The sequence below is a fragment of the Bufo gargarizans genome, chromosome 5 (genome assembly GCF_014858855.1).
Source record: "Bufo gargarizans isolate SCDJY-AF-19 chromosome 5, ASM1485885v1, whole genome shotgun sequence".
Classification (NCBI taxonomy): Eukaryota; Metazoa; Chordata; class Amphibia; order Anura; family Bufonidae; genus Bufo; species Bufo gargarizans.
Window position 1 is genome coordinate 459,260,518 of NC_058084.1, and position 17,393 is coordinate 459,277,910.

Consider the following 17,393-nt stretch of genomic DNA (forward strand, 5'->3'; position numbering starts at 1 on the left):
CGTTCACACAGAAAGGATAGGTATGCCCCTTCAGATTGGGTGGGTGACGGGGTGGTTGACCCTAGGCGACCCTAAGAAGGGGGGCAGGGGCTAGTATGCCCTACCTATCTATACGGGGACTTACCCCGCAAGGAGCGTCCCCGTCCGGATACCTGGCCCTGTGGGGACAGAAACCCTAGTAGTCCCTAAAAAATGCTCCCTACGTGTCACGTTTCAGTTCGTCACAGAAAATCATCAGGGGAGATCAATGGTACACACAGGGCTATGGATTGGGTCTGTGCGACCAAAGAGACAGTAGTACGAAAAACTCTGGCTAAAACACACAGGGCATGACCGCATTAAAAATTATGTCATACAATATAGATGCACCAGTGGGTGCCAGCTATAGGATAACACTGGGCCACAGGATGGTTAATCCGAGGGCAGGCTGTCAGCAGAGTGTACTCACCACTCTGTGTCTTAAATACACTCCAATCCCGCCGGGTTCCCCTGCCGCTTCCTTCTTCCGGGCATGTGACTAGGTGAACAGAATGTCACATGCCCGGTGGAACGCAGGAGGTGAGCGTGCGTTTCACCCAGACGCGGCTCGTGGAGCGCGTCGCCAGGAGATGACGCCGCACGGCATGCGATGGATCACATGACCAGTAACTGGTCACAGGGCGCGTCGGGCCGAAAAGAGTAATAACGCATCTATGGTCTATTCAGACCCTAAATTCCCTGTAGGGGTCCCTAACTGAAAATAAAAATATTTCTTTATTGATTATTATTTTAAAATAGATGAACCAAACAACTATAGAAAACTTAAAATTATCAGTGTCTGATGGAGGTTACAATTGGAGTGTATAAATGTATTTGCCTTTGTCATATGTAGCCACTAAGGAGTGCAGTGCCTCCCATTCATTTATATGGGGTATAGCTGCACCTACAAGCCTCTGCTGTTACTTTGTTTGTGCATTCATACAATGTGATGGCTTTTATCGTTCGGCCTTTATATTCAGGCTGGACAACAGTAAACAATGTTGCTAGGTTTGTGTGTACTTTTGAAGCTGCCACTAGTCTGCTCAATTCACTTGTCTCTAGGCTACACTCTACACTTTTGTGCTACTGACTGCTCTATTTCATCCATAGAAGTCACTGTTCGCGCTAACCGCTCATGTGGCATGCTCTATTCCACTCCTCAATGTCTGGTGCTGTCTCTGCAGCGTACTCTTATTACTAGTCCCTAACATTTCAGGCACTGTTTAAAATACAGGACGTCATACCACCCCTCCCGACATGTTTCGCCACACTCCGTGGCTTCGTCAGGGGATGTGGGGTAAAGAGCACGCCCACTGCCCCAGCGCCGAGGAGGAAACCCAAGGTGTATTGGCAGGTGGCGGATTGGTGTGTGGGCAAAAGAATTGAGCACATTTGTTCATGGTTACACAATTAATTGCCAAGTGGATCCAAGGTTATAAGGATCCATGGTAACATTTCATTTATATGAAGTAAATAAACTAGACTATTAGAGGCAGATTCAAATGTACATCGGCCAAAGGAGGGGTATAACCGGCCCGGCGGGGGAAGAGAGTACAGATAACCGGATAATCAAATAAAACAGCTAAAATTGAGCTGTTCATTTAATCCCATGGGGGTCACTGTTTTCAAATAGTAAATCCAGCGCAATTCGCGCTGCAATATGGCACGGTCCCAGTCCCCTCCGCGTTTGGGGGGTAGAACGCGGTCAATGCCCATCACAGTGATGCGGGCTTTCCCATTGTGTTGACGGTGAACATGATTGGCGACCGGAGTGTCCTTAGCTTTGGCTATGTCGCCAAGATGTTCACCGACACGTCTGCGCAGCTCCCGGATAGTTTTCCCTACGTATCCCTTGCCGCATTCGCACGACAGGAGATAAACAACGCCACGGGTCCTGCAATTGATGAAGTGGTGTATATGATATATCTTCCCTGTAACCGTGCTACAAAAGTCTTTACCGGTTTTTAGGTAGGGACAGGCAATACACCCGCTGCATGTAAAGCATCCCTTGATGTCTGATTTGAGCCAAGCTGAACCTGACACAGAGGGTGGGGGTATGAATTCACTCGACACTAATGTATCACGAAGACTCCGTCCTCGGCGGTAAGTGACGTGAGGGTAGTCCCCCACCACTTCTTTCAAATCAGGGTCTAGTTGGAGAATACCCCAATTTTTTTGTAGGATGCGTCTAACTTCCCCAGCGGCCCTATCATAGGTCATAATGGGGCGAATGATGTTTGAAGATGGCGTAGTGCAGGGTTTAGGAACAAGGAGGGATGTTCTATCTGAGTGTAATGCAAACTCAAATGCTCTCCTTAGGACCTTGTCGGGATAGCCACGTTGAAGGAACCTTGTACGTAGGTCGGCAGCTTGTCTGACAAATTCTCTTTTCGTGGAGCAGTTGCGCCTGATTCTGAGGTATTGCCCCTTAGGAATACCCCGCCTAAGTGGGAGAGGATGACTGCTCTCCCACCTAAGCAGGGTATTGGTAGACGTCGGTTTACGGTAAATCGACGTCTCCAGAACGCCAGCAGGTGTGTGGGAGATGAGGACATCAAGAAATGGTAACATGGTGCCCCCAACCTCACAAGTAAAGTGCATGCCGATGTGGTTGTCATTGAACATCTTCACCAGTGAACGGAACGAAACATCGTCCCCGTTCCAAATGATGAAGATGTCGTCAATGTACCGCGCCCACAAGCCGACCCGGTCCAAGAGAATGGAACATTTATCCCTAAAGACCAGGGTCTCCTCCCACCAGCCCAGGAACAGATTGGCGTACGACGGGGCACAGGAACACCCCATCGCAGTGCCCCTGAGCTGGTGGTAGAGTCTCCCATTAAAAGAGAAGACATTGGTGGTCAAGGTAAACTCAAGGAGGGAGAGGACAAAGAGGCTGTGGGCGTGGTACTAACAACCACGGGTACTAAGAAAATGCTCAACTGCCTTCATTCCAAGGGTGTGAGGAATGTTGGAGTAGAGGGCCTCCACATCGATACTCGCCAGAAGGCTCGTATTATCGACGTGAATGCCCTCCAGTTGTTTGAGCAAATGTGTAGTATCCCGAGTGTAAGATGGTAGCGAAGTCACAAAAGGGGCTAAAACACGGTCCACATAAATCCCTACATTTTGGGATAAGTTCCCTACCCCGGATACAATGGGGCGCCCTTTCAAAGGACGTGTTCCCTTGTGGAGTTTGGGCAGACAATAAAATGTCGCCAAGCGTGGATGAGTGGGCAACATGAATTTATGTTCGTCCTCAGAGATAATAGACGCAGTTTTAGCTTCATCAAGAATGCTTTTCAACTCTAGTCTATATCTATTTGTTGGGTTCGCAGAAAGAACCTCGTACGTGGATGAATCCCTCAGCAGGGCCTCGCACATATCCGTATATTGGCCATGGTCCATGACCACCGTGTTGCCCCCTTTATCGGAGGGCTTGATCACTATAGAGTGATCAGTCTCCAGACTAGATACAGCGGTGGCATGGGCCTGGTCAATATTAGAATGGAAAGTGGGACGTAAATTCTCAATCTCCTGCGAGACCGTACTGAAGAAGACATCCACACACGACAGCTCACCCAGATTGGGAGGCATCCTATTACTCTTAAGCTTAAGATTAGTAAATGGTCCCTGACCTTCTAGTTTGTCAAGTTCTCCGTCTAGTCCATATAGCAGGCGGACGTCCGCTAAAATGTCCAGGGGTATACCTAACTCACGGCACTGTTTTTTATCCTGGAGTTTGTGGAACTTATGCCAACGGACCTTCCTGACAAATAGATTGAGATCTTTAAATGTTTCAAACTGATTAAAAGAGGGGGTGGGAACGAAAGAAAGGCCCAATTGGAGAACCTCAATCTCAGTGAAACTAAGATTACGAGACGAAAGGTTAACTACCTGAGGACCTATGGTTTTGGAGGTTGTTGCAGGCGATTCCGCAATGGATACGTCTGTTGCGGGATTGATGGACCTTGGTGTTGGCCTGTCCCTCAAAAACGAGGGTTGGGGGTACCTTGATATTGCCCCCGTCCTCGTGAATTCCCCTTCTGACGCCCACGGCGGTTACCTCCCCGCGAGGAAGATCTTGAACCCTTAGATGTGTTATCGGAGTCTGAGCAATCGGTGTCAGTGGATGATTGTTCAATTATGGCTCCTGTAGTGTCCCTCCTATTAGCAATGGAGGAGTAGACTCTGTTATCTTTGAAATCGGCCAGGTCCCTCACAAACTGCCGGTGCTTGCGCTCCTTCAGGTGGTATTGGTATTTTTCAAGGAGGTTCTGGAGTTGTTTCTCCTTATTCGCAAATTCGGCTTCCTGTGAGAATACCTGAGCCGATTCAATGCTCACAATCAGTTTTTTATTCAGAGTCTCAAGATTATTTTTCTCCTCTATGAGCAGAAGACGCATTAGTCTCAGGGAACTTTCTGTGGCTTCTTTTTCCCCATTTACTAAGAAAACCTGGGTTACGGAATCTGGTTCCTGGTAGGAGTGCAATCCTAAGACCTCTGGGCACGATATTGTGCTTCAGATAACTTTCCAGGCTTTGCACCTCCCACCAGGAGAGAATTTGGTCCTTGTATATGTCAGTCAGTTCTTTGAAAGCTGCGTTAAATCACGGGGTGTATTTTTTCTGTGAGAATTATTTTTCTGAAAAAAAAATCTCTCTAGCCTCAGTGAGCCAGTTTTCTGCACTAAAGCCGGTAGCAAGAAAACCCGCCATGCCTAGTATACGGAATAGAAAGAATTTAACTATAGGGCCAGGTATGTCAGACAGGCCCACTAAATCCCAAAATTATGTAGCATGAATACTGATCCCGTAGGACAGAGGGATAAAACTTAACATTTAATTTTTGGTCAATCTAAAATTATAGACACCAGAGGAGGAGCCTCTACACCAAACAAAAATTATTAACAAGACAGCCCAGCGGGCAAAATAGGGTCAACCACCCCGTCACCCACCCAATCTGAAGGGGCATACCTATCCTTTCTGTGTGAACGAGAAGCATCAAAGGACCGTTTCCACCTCCAGTCTTCCTCATGAGACATCCTGATCCACAATCGGGTGAGAACGTTCCTGCTTTTTATAACATCCTGGTCACACTATCTATATATGTACTATTTTGCCCGCTGGGCTGTCTTGTTAATAATTTTTGTTTGGTGTAGAGGCTCCTCCTCTGGTGTCTATAATTTTAGATTGACCAAAAATTTAATGTTAAGTTTTATCCCTCTGTCCTACGGGATCAGTATCTGTGCCACGATTGCCCACAAAAATCAAAAAAGTGTTATTTACCCCAAAATGATGATAATTAAAATTAAAAGTCATCCTACAAAAATCAAGCTCTCACACAGCTCCATGGAACCAAATAAAAAAAAAAAAAAAAAAAAATATAATATAATATAATCTAATATAATATATATAATATTTTTTATTTATTTTTTTAAAGGGGTTTTATTGTGCAAAAAGTAGTAAAATGTTAAAAAAATATAATTATAACCAGAGAATAAAAGGTTATAATGTTCGAATGCCGCCAAATTTCTAACCCAAAAACTCAGTGGCGGTATTGCTGTTTTTTTTCCTATTCCCCCTAATAAGTTAATCTGTAAGTAAGGCTACTTTCACACTTGCGTTCGGGGTTCCGCTTGTGAGTTCCGTTTGAAGGCTCTCACAAGCGCCCCCAAACGCATCCGTCCAGCCCTAATGCATTCTGAGTGGATGCGGATCCGCTCAGAATGCATCAGTCTGGCACCGTTTGGCCTCCGCTCCGCTCAGCAGGCGGACACCCGAACGCTGCTTGCAGCATTTTCGTGTCCGCCTGGCCGTGCGGAGCCAAACGGATCCGTCCAGACTTACAATGGAAGTCAATGGGGACGGATCCGTTTGACGTTGACACAATATGGTGCAATTTCAAACGGATCCGTCTGACTACAAATTACACTTAGACTTTTTTCTGAAATATAATGCAGACGGATCCGTTCTGAACGGATACCATCGTTTGCATTATAGGAGCGGATCTGTCTGTGCAGACACCAGACGGATCCGCTCCGAACGCAAGTGTGAAAGTAGCCTTATGTGTACCCCAAAATGGTGCCATTAAAGGGGTTATCCAATCCTATAAAATGTCCCCCCATATCCTGCGCCCCTCACACTGATTCTACTTACCTGGCCCCCCCCGCGTCGCTGCTTCTCCCCGTGTTTGGATGAAAACATCCGGTGTGGGGGGCTGCCAATGGCAGGCGTGGGAAGGGGACGATCCCCCCCTGCCCCGATGGGGGATGTTTTCATCCGCGCACTGGGAGAAGCAGCAGCGGTGCAGGGACCAAGTGCGGCACAGGTTGCGGGGACCCAGCATATCGGCAGGCTTCTTATAGGATTGGATAACCCCTTTAAAAAAACTACAACTTGTCCTGCAGAAAACAAGTCCTCGTGTGAGAACAGCAGCAAAAACAGAAAAGTAATAGCTCTTCAAAAGAGACAATAAAAAGCATGGGGGGGGGGGGAGCCCTAAAATGCACACGGGGTAGGGGTTAAAATAAACCCCTTTAACAGGTGACTGCAGGAACACATTACACAGGGTTTTACGCAGCCTGTAACCATGGAGACACAGGTCTGCAGGAGAGCTGCATACACAAAGCAGACTGTAAAGTTGCTTCATTATTTTATATGCAGGTTCTAATAAAACAGTCTGCAGGTGGGCATCAAAGACCAATATTTTAATAAGGCCCGATTTCTTTCATTGAATAGAAACAGCCTCCAGGATTAGAGTTGGTGCGCCCCCCCCCCCCCCCACATAGAGGCTGATCCCCCACATGTTGCCCCATCTGCGGATCATTACCGGAGGACGGACTCGGGGGTGAGCATGGTGCAGTCGATCTCCAGGATCTGCTCCTCTTGTATAAAGTGCTGCCTCCACGCCTGGATGATGTTGTTCTTCAGAGCGCACCCGACGGGTCCAAAGTCGTAGAGGCCGCTCACCCCTGCAATCAGAACCAGAGTTATGTACAGAGACGGGATACATGGCGGTTATAGGAGAAGTCCGCTAATCCAGCACCACTGAACTTGCTGGCTCCTAGGCCGGACACGCCCTTTAAGGGGTTGATTATGGCCCAGAAGATAAAACTGGTACAGATCTAGTAGTTCTCACAGCAGAGAGTTCGTTACAATGGTATCCAGTGTGGACACCGGGCTGACACATTGTAGCAAACTATCAGGACAGGAGAGATTTGTGGCGCTGATGTCATTACCTCACACAGCTGTAACAAACCCTCAGCTGTGAGAAGTTATAGGTCTATATGGAATTCCAGCCTGTCGGCGTAAACCTGAAAGATCTTAGCAAGCAGAGATCTTAAAGGGGTTTTCCAGGATATTAATATTGATGACCTATCCTAGGTCAGAAAACCCCTTTAAGGCCCCTTTCACACGGGCGAGTTTTCCGTGCGGGTGCGATGCGTGCGGTGAACGCATTGCACCCGCACTGAATCCTGACCCATTCATTTCTATGGGGCTGTGCACACGAGCGGTGATTTTCACGCATCACTTGTGCGTTGCGTGAAAATCGCAGCATGCTCCTCTTTGTGCGTTTTTCACGTAACGCAGGCCCTATAGAAATGAATGGGGTTGCGTGAAAATCGCATGCATCCGCAAGCAAGTGCGGATGCGGTGCGATTTTCACGCATGGGTTCTAGGTGACAGTCTATTCACTGTATTATTTTCCCTTATAACATGGTTATAAGGGAAAATAATAGCATTCTGAATACAGAATGCTTTGTATAATAGTGCTGGAAGGGTTAAAAATAAAAAAAGTTAACTCACCTTCTCCTCTTGTTAGCGCAGATGCCGGTCTGTTCTTTATCTGTGGGCTAAAGGACCTTTGATGACGTCAGATCACATGCTCCATCACCATGGTGATGGACCATGTGATTGGAGCATGTGATCTGACGTCACCTCAGGTCATTCAGTCCACAGCTAAAGAACAGAGTGGCATCTGCGCGAACAAGAGGAGAAGGTGAGTTAACTTTTTTATTATTTTTAACCCTTCCAGCACTATTATACAAAGCATTCTGTATTCAGAATGCTATTATTTTCCCTTATAACCATGTTATAAGGGAAAATAATACAATCTTCAGAACATCAATCCCAAGCCCGAACTTCTGTGAAGAAGTTTGGGTCTGGGTACCAAACATGCGCGATTTTTCTCACGCAAGTGCAAAACGCATGACAATGTTTTGCACTCGCACGGAAAAATCGCGCATTTTCCCGCAACGCACCCGCCTCTTATCCGGGCAAAAAACATGACGCCCGTGTGAAAGAGGCCTAAGGGTCCATTCACACGCCCGTTGTTTCTTTCCTGATCTGTTCCGTTTTTTGCGGAACAGATCTGGACCCATTCATTTTCAATGGGTCCTAAAAAATAAATAAAAATCAGACATTGTGCTGTCCGATTTTTTTCAGGACCCATTGAAAATGAATGGGTCCAGATCTGTTCCGCAAAAAACGGAACAGATCAGGAAAGAAACAACGGACGTGTGAATGGACCCTAAGACTGAGGTCTATTAGAAAGGTGCACTACTGGCCAGGATTCAGTGGTTACGCCTTATTCAAGAAACGGCCCTACCGCTCCCCCAGTGAAACTACAACTCCCAGCATGTGAGAAACATTTGGAGTGCCAGGGTGCAGGCTTCTCTGGCTGCGGTCTACTACGTCAGTTTTTAATTAGTTCACGACTAGAAGCTTAGAGCAAGGAAGGATTTCTTGTAATCATGTAAATGAGAGGGGACACGCGGCCCCACAATGTAATTAGAGAGGGATCACCCCCCAGGGAGCTCTGCATCTCCGCAGACGGAAAATAAGCTGCAGTACCGGATCACGGACACTAGAGGGCGACATGAGCCGCACATTTAATAATGTCCTCCTTGATTAGGGCGTTCTCCCAGCATTAGAATGAAAACATGGCTGCTTTACGCCACCTATTCGCCCAGGTTGTGTGTGGTACTGCAGCTCCGAAAAAACAGGACCCGAATAGGACATGATCTATGATTTGCGGAATGATCCCATGGATGACATGCGTGTGCCGTAAGATTTTTTTTTTTTTGCGTATTCCATAGAAATAAGTGGATCTGCGGCACTCCAAAAACAAAAAAAAGCAGATCAGATGGGGACCAAAACTAGGGTCATGTGTATGAGGCCTAACCCTGTGTGACCTTCGTAAGACTTCTCACAGCAAGGGGTTTGTTATATTAGCAACCTGTCACGACAACCCTCAACAGTTTGCTCTCTAGATTGATACACGTTACTTGCACTGATACATTGTAACAAACTATCAGGACAGGAAAGAGATTTGTGCTGCTGCTGTAACAAACCCTCAGCTGGGAGAAGTAACAGGCCAGGACAGGTCTGGATGTGAACAATGTTGTTCCCAGTCACTGACAGCAAGCGCAGTACCTAATCTCTCTGCACCGTCCCTGCTTTATTATGGGTGAGCCACCCAGTAAAGCCCGCACCTCCATATATAGCAAAGGCCTGGTCGTAGAAGAAGCGTCTCTTCAGAGTGTCCTCCATCTTGGTTCGGTCCACGATGTCATCCTTGGGTTGCAGAGACAATTCCTGTATTTAAAAACATAGAATGCAAGTTTACAGCCGGCATTTACAACCTCAAGAGCTGCATTTAAAATTCTACATGTCATTGATGGAAAGTCAGCAAGTTTGCTTTCAGATCATAATTTCCAAGTCAGAAACATGGTGTAGAGACTACATTTCCCAGAATACAGATACTGAACAAGCAGGGAATGTTGGGAGATTCCACCTCTGAAGACTGGTGAATACAGAACGCAGCTCTGGAGTATAAGTCAGGATGTAACTGAGGATCAGTACAGGATAAGTAATGTAATGTATGTACACAGTGACTGCACCAGCAGAATAGTGAGTGCAGCTCTGGAGTATAATACAGGATGTAACTCAGGATCAGTACAGGATAAGTAATGTATGTACACAGTGACTCCACCAGCAGAATAGTGAGTGCAGCTCTGGAGTGTAATACTGGATGTATCAGTGAACAGGTGGAGTTAGAAATATTACGGCACAGAGGACTAGTATTACAAGTTTAGATAAGATTTAATTAGAGGTTGAGGACTCTATATGCATAAGGCCATAAAACAGACGCAGTGTTTATGAGGAGAACCGGTCCGTTTGCTGGAAGTAATCCTCCCTATTATTATATAAGGCTAGCAGAAGGAGCCGGCTTCGCACGGGTAAATTTCATCTATTTCATTTAATGTTTGTGTGTGTCGTCAAGATATCGACAGTATCCCCCATAACAGTGACCTCTACAGCACCCCGCCCCTTTAACACTGACCCCCCCAACAGTGCCCCGCCACTTTAAAATGGGACCTCCACAGTACCCTGCTCCTTTAACAGTGACCTCCACAGTATTTGCCGCTTTAACAGTCTTCTCCACAGTACCCTGCTCCTTTAATGCTAGGGCTACACGATGACATGTGTCGCGCGACATTTTGTCTCAATTTTTTTTATAATGATAGTCTATGGTGTTGCACTGTGACATGTGACATGCTGCGACTGCGACACGAACGTTGCAAAAAATCCATCCAAGACGGATTTTTTGGCGACTGTCACGTCGCAGCATGTCACATGCCGCAGTGCAACACCATAGACTATCATTATAAAAATTGTCGCACGGCACATGTAGCAGTGTAGTTGTGCCCTATGTGTCGTGCCACTGACCTACAGCGGTGAAGAAAAATGGCTGGGTTGTGATGGAAACCTGGAGTAAAACTGTGTGTATGTGGAGACTAAGGGCCTGCGCGCTTCTATTGGCTGATAAGGGTCATGTGACCGTGTGTATGGCAGTTGGGATATGAAGAGAAAGGCTGGCAGGCTTGTATTGGATAAGGCAGGTAATTTTTGGGGAATCTCTCAGGAACGGTACGTCCTAGAGAGCCGAGTCCGACACCTTGGACCGCCGCCGATCAGCTGTTTGAGAAGGCCCCTGTTCTACGGCATGCCGGCTGCTATTCTATGGGTCAGCACAGTTACAGCGATACCAGATAGGTCTCGGTCTCCTTTTATGCGTTTTTCTACCCCTTTTGCACCCGTCTCGTTACGTTGCTGCACTGCAAGTATCAGATCTCATTCAATTTTGTGCAGTCTAAGGCCTCATGCACACAGCCGTTGTTTGGGTCCGCACCCGAGCTGCCGTTTTGGTGGCTCGGATGCAGACCCATTCACTTCAATGGGGCTGCAAAAGATGCGGACAGCACTCAGTGTGCTGTCCGCATCCGTTGCTCCGTTCCGTGGCCCCGCTAAAAAAAATATAACATGTCCTATTCTTGTCTGCGCTTTGCGGACAAGAATAGGCATTTAAATTGAAGGCTGTCCGTGCCGTTCCGCAAATTGCGGAACGCGCACAGACGCCATCCGTGTTTTGCAGATCCGCGATTTGCGGACCGCAAAACACACCACGGTCGTGTGCATGAGGCCTAATAGACACACAGTCATGATCAGCCCCCGGCTGCCATGCCTGATGGTGGCAGAGGGAGCCTTCTCCTTCTGACGGCCTAGATGCCGCAGTCGCTATTGACCGCAGCATCTATGGAGTTAAGCTAGGGCATTACAGTGGGAGCACGGCTCCTGTCAGTTCTGCGTTTCCGCGGTTTTCCGGCACGCTGTATCGGTGCAGCCCGCGCCAGGACTAATAGTGCAGACACCAGGGACAGTCTCATGTGAAGACTCCGCTCCTCCCCCTTCAGTACCAATATTTCATGTATTTTATCATCATTCAGTCCTTGCTGTAAAAGAAATCTCTGTACTCAGACTTCTCGCTGAGCCGCTGTTAATATTCAGTAGCTAATTCAAGCAAGCACAGCTGCAGTGTAAAGCATGTGGGATACTTTTTAGTCTACCACTGACTCTGATCAGGGCCATGTCCAAAGCAGCAGAGCATCCCCTGGCTTCAGTCCGGGTAAGTAACGCTTACCTTGGCTTCCAAGGTTCTTTTTCTGGCTTTTAGTTCCGCTACTGCCCGGTCCACATCCACCTGAGGAACCTTCTCCTCCTTCAGCTTCCGCACGAGGTCACCCTGCAAAGTGGGGCGAGAAGAGAAGGTCTGATACAGGGTTTTTTTCTCCCCTCATTACAGAACCCACAGGTCAGGGGCGTCTGCTTTCATATTGTACGTTATGTGGCATAGAGCCTGCAGTGTAAAGTATGGAGGTTAGCTTTTGCACTCTAATAAATATATGTTTATATGATATAGCAAAATATAGCAAAGTGCACAGATGTTTCATAGGCAAAGACAACCATGATGACAAAAAAAAAAACAACCTCCATTCTTTACACTGCAGGCACAACAGGAGAATTATACAAAATAGGAAACAAAGTGGCTAAACAATTTCTGTAAAGAAACCCCCCCCCCCCCCCCCCCCCGCTCAGAGAAATCTCCTAGTCAACCGGTGATGACCCACTGGGCGACTTGCCCCGGGCATGAGGCGTGGGGGGGGGGGGGGGATCTGTTTGTACTGCAGTTAATGAGCTAAATCCGGAGATTTTACGCCCTAATCCGATGTTATTACACGACCAAGAGCCCGGACTGAAGCGCGCACCGCAGCCCCGCCGCAGCCAAGAGCTGCCAGCCCGGAGTCCAGGTCACAGAGGACTGTCTGCGCTGACACACTGTAACAAACTCTCCACTGTGTGAGCAGGACTAGGTGTGTTCAGGTCGTGAACCAGAATGCTTCCACGCTCTTGACAGCAAGAAGAGTTCTTGCTTGAAAGAACAGACCGCTGCACTGCAAATGAAAAATTCCTGTAATTCTGCATCGGCAGGAGCCGGATTATCAGATATTCTGGATTACTGGATGTCCATAGACAATTCTGCAAGATGTCGCCGCGCGGCGCGTCAGGTGGACGGGGCAACCTGTGCTCAGGAGCGGCGCTGTTTTTCAGATGCAGCCGTGTTTTTCTAATCACCCACATGGCGGCAGTGTAGGGAAAGCCGTGTGATCCCTTTAATACGGCCATACTGATCGTCACCCAGCTTTCCTTGAAACAGACAAAAATAATTTAACAAATGGGATAGTTTATTTTTTTTCTTCTTCATTTAAAGGGGAAACATCCCATAAAACATCTGCTTCCCCCCCGCAGCGGCTGACGGGTTCTTGCATCAGACGCTGGATGCTCGGGTTTCTCTCTGTCTGCAGGGAAGACTACAGAGAACGTGGCAGGAGGAGGCGCCTGGAGGGGAAACCTCATCATCCTTCAGTCTGGGAGGGGGGCGGTGGAGGAGAAAGCGTAGAACCGGACACGTACTCAGCCTACGATACAATCCCCCACAACGGATCAGTAAGCGATGGTACATCCCAGAGATCGGACTCTGAAGATCTGTAAATGATGGTATATCCCAGCGAACGGACCCCAATCAGTGAGATATGGTACATTCCAGCGATCAGCCCATGGCAAAACAGTAAGATGGTGTATACCAGCGATAAGACCCCTTTCACACGGGCGAGTATTCCGCGCGGGTGCAATGCGTGATGCAAACTTATTGCGCCCGCACGGAATCCAGACCCATTCATTTCAATGGGGCTGTGCACATGAGCGGTGATTTTCACGGATGGTTGCTAAGAAAAGTTGTTTGTATACCTTCAGTTTTTTATCACGCGTGTGCAGAACGCATTGCCCGAGTAATATAAACAATGCGATCGCAGAAAAAACTGAATGAACTTGCGTGCGAAATCACGCATTTTTCACTGAACGCATCCGCAACGCATCCGGACCTATTCCGCTCACGCTCGTCTGCAAGGGGCCTAAGTGATGGTACATTCCAGCGATCAGATCCTGACAATCAGTGATGGTATATTCCAGTGTTAAGACCCCGACAATCAGCAAATTAAGGTACATCCCAGCGATCCGTAAGATATGGTACAGTCCATGGAGATCAGCAAGTTGGGATGCATTCACACGACTGAATGTATTGTGCGCTCCACAAAATGCAGATTTACAAAAAATACGGATGATGTCCATGATGCATCCATTTATTACTTCTTTTTTTTTGCTGATTAGATGCGGAGCAAACTTACGGTTGTGTGAATGGGGCCTTATGGTATATTCCAGCAATCGGCCACTGACAATAAGTACAGTAAGTTATGGTACATCCCAGTGATCGGACCCCGGCGATCAGTGATGGTACATTCTAGGGAACAGCCCCTGAAGATCAGTAACTTATGGTACATCCCAGCAAACAGCCCCTGACAATAAGTAAGTTATGGTACATCCCAACGATCAGCCCATGACAATCAGTAAGTTATGGTTCATCCCAGTTATTGGACCCCTCTTATCCTTGTGCTCTGGTATATTCCACCTATACACCTGTGTGACAGTGAAGATGACGTAACCTGCGCCGCTCTGTCCTCGTGCCTCCCCCTCGTGCGCAGGACCCCAGGATGATTCTATTTAGCCGCTGATCCCTGAGCAATGACCCCTCTGTGAACAATGGATGAATGCCGTCTGTCCTGACCTCAGAGGTCACCAGGCTGTGTTATGAGGGCAGCAGGAGGCGCGGGCCACACAGTGCCTCATGGCAACAGTTCTTTCTGCCGCTCACACAGCAGAAGTAGTGGTGGTGCAAGGGTCCTGGGTTCAAATCTCACCAGGGACAGCACCTGCAGCACAGGGGTCCTGGGCTCAAATCTCACCGGGGACAGCACCTGCAGCACAGGGGTCCTGGGCTCAAATCTCACCGGGGACAGCACCTGCAGCACAGGGGTCCTGGGCTCAAATCTCACCGGGGACAGCACCTGCAGCACAAGGGTCCTGGGCTCAAATCTCACCGGGGACAGCACCTGCAGCGCAGGGGTCGGCACCTGCAGCACAGGGGTCCTGGGCTCAAATCTCACCGGGGACGGCACCTGCAGCACAGGGGTCCTGGGATCAAATCTCACCGGGGACGGCACCTGCAGCACAGGGGTCCTGGGCTCAAATCTCACCGGGGACAGCACCTGCAGCACAGGGTCGGCACCTGCAGCACAGGGGTCCTGGGCTCAAATCTCACCGGGGACGGCACCTGCAGCACAGGGGTCCTGGGATCAAATCTCACCGGGGACAGCACCTGCAGCACAGGGGTCCTGGGCTCAAATCTCACCGGGGACGGCACCTGCAGCACAGGGGTCCTGGGCTCAAATCTCACCGGGGTCGGCACCTGCAGCACAGGGGTCCTGGGCTCAAATCTCACCGGGGACGGCAACTGCAGCACAGGGGTCCTGGGCTCAAATCTCACCGGGGACGGCACCTGCAGCACAGGGGTCCTGGGCTCAAATCTCACCGGGGACGGCACCTGCAGCACAGGGGTCCTGGGCTCAAATCTCACCGGGGATGGCAACTGCAGCACAGGGGTCCTGGGCTCAAATCTCACCAGGGACAGCACCTGCAGCACAGGGGTCCTGGGCTCAAATCTCACCGGGGACAGCACCTGCAGCACAGGGGTCCTGGGCTCAAATCTCACCGGGGACAGCACCTGCAGCACAGGGGTCCTGGGCTCAAATCTCACCGGGGACAGCACCTGCAGCGCAAAGGTCCTGGGTTCAAATCTCACCGGGGACAGCACCTGCAGCGCAAGGGTCCTGGGCTCAAATCTCACCGGGGACAGCACCTGCAGCGCAAGGGTCCTGGGTTCAAATCTCACCGGGGACAGCACCTGCAGCACAGGGGTCCTGGGCTCAAATCTCACCGGGGACAGCACCTGCAGCGCAAGGGTCCTGGGCTCAAATCTCACCGGGGACAGCACCTGCAGCACAGGGGTCCTGGGCTCAAATCTCACCGGGGACAGCACCTGCAGCACAGGGGTCCTGGGCTCAAATCTCACCGGGGACGGCACCTGCAGCACAGGGGTCCTGGGCTCAAATCTCACCAGGTACAGCACCTGCAGCACAGGGGTCCTGGGCTCAAATCTCACTGGGGACAGCACCTGCAGCACAGGGGTCCTGGGCTCAAATCTCACCGGGGACGGCACCTGCAGCGCAAGGGTCCTGGGCTCAAATCTCACCGGGGACAGCACCTGCAGCACAGGGGTCCTGGGCTCAAATCTCACCGGGGACAGCACCTGCAGCACAGGGGTCCTGGGTTCAAATCTCACCAGGTACAGCACCAGCAGGGAGTTTTGCGTCCTGCCCAACAATCCAAGATAAAAAGGGACTGTTAAGAATTACAAACAGCGCCACCCCTGTCTATAGGCTGTGTCAGGTACCGCAGTCCCTTGAAATGAATGAGGCTGTCCTGCAATACCACACAACAGGCTTGGCGCAGGAGGCAGCCATGTTCTTCTAATCCTGGACATCCCTTTTAAAGGGGAACTCCAGATTTTCAGGATCTAGTGTTAAACATTCAGGGTTGCTCCCCTACAGCTTTTCTGGGATCCTGAAAGGTCGGTCTGCCAGGTACGGTGAGACATATCCCCGACATCTGGTGTTCCTACATATCCAAGTAAATGTGCCAGGTAGGAGAATGGGAAAGCTGGGTGACCACAGCAAGAGAAGACAGAATGGCGGCCATATTGGCAGTCACCCAGCTTTCCCAGAAGTATATATAACTAAGGTTGTATACTTACAGATGGATACAGGGTTATGCTCGTGTCCGGTCATCTAATATCTAATAATCCAGGGACCACGTGAGGAGAACCACTTGAGAGGGTCACCAGGAAGATCCTCACCCCAGATTACACAGGACCGGCTCCCATCATAGAGTGCGCCCCCAGATTACACAGGACCGGCTCCCATCATAGAGCGCGCCCCCAGGTTACACAGGACCGGCTCCCATCATAGAGCGCGCCCCCAGGTTACACAGGACCGGCTCCCATCATAGAGCGCGCCCCCAGGTTACACAGGACCGGCTCCCATCATAGAGCGCGCCCCCAGGTTACACAGGACCGGCTCCCGTCATAGAGCGCGCCCCCAGGTTACACAGGACCGGCTCCCGTCATAGAGTGCGCCCCCAGGTTACACAGGACCGGCTCCCATCATAGAGGGCGCCCCCAGGTTACACAGGACCGGCTCCCGTCATAGAGTGCGCCCCCAGGTTACACAGGACCGGCTCCCGTCATAGAGTGCGCCCCCAGGTTACACGCCCCCAGGTTACACAGGACCGGCTCCCATCATAGAGTGCGCCCCCAGGTTACACAGGACCGGATCCCATCATAGAGTGCGCCCCCAGGTTACACAGGCCGGGATCCCATCATAGAGTGCGCCCCCAGGTTACACAGGCCGGGATCCCATCATAGAGTGCGCCCCCAGGTTACACAGGACCGGCTCCCATCATAGAGGGCGCCCCCAGGTTACACAGGACCGGCTCCCATCATAGAGTGCGCCCCCAGGTTA

At 49.7% G+C, this 17,393-nt stretch overlaps 1 protein-coding gene across 1 annotated transcript in view; it reads right to left on the reverse strand.

Annotated features, from left to right (window-relative positions):
• The window catches only part of LOC122937996 (glycine--tRNA ligase), a 39,299-nt gene that overhangs the window by 19,860 nt on the left and 2,046 nt on the right, over positions 1–17,393 (reverse strand). Inside the window, exons 2-4 of the mRNA XM_044293242.1 lie at positions 12,005–12,106; positions 9,516–9,618; positions 6,851–6,992 (exon numbers count right to left, since the gene is read on the reverse strand). Of these exons, the coding sequence (XP_044149177.1) occupies positions 6,851–6,992; positions 9,516–9,618; positions 12,005–12,106 (347 nt within the window). The remainder of the gene's footprint in view (positions 1–6,850; positions 6,993–9,515; positions 9,619–12,004; positions 12,107–17,393) is intronic.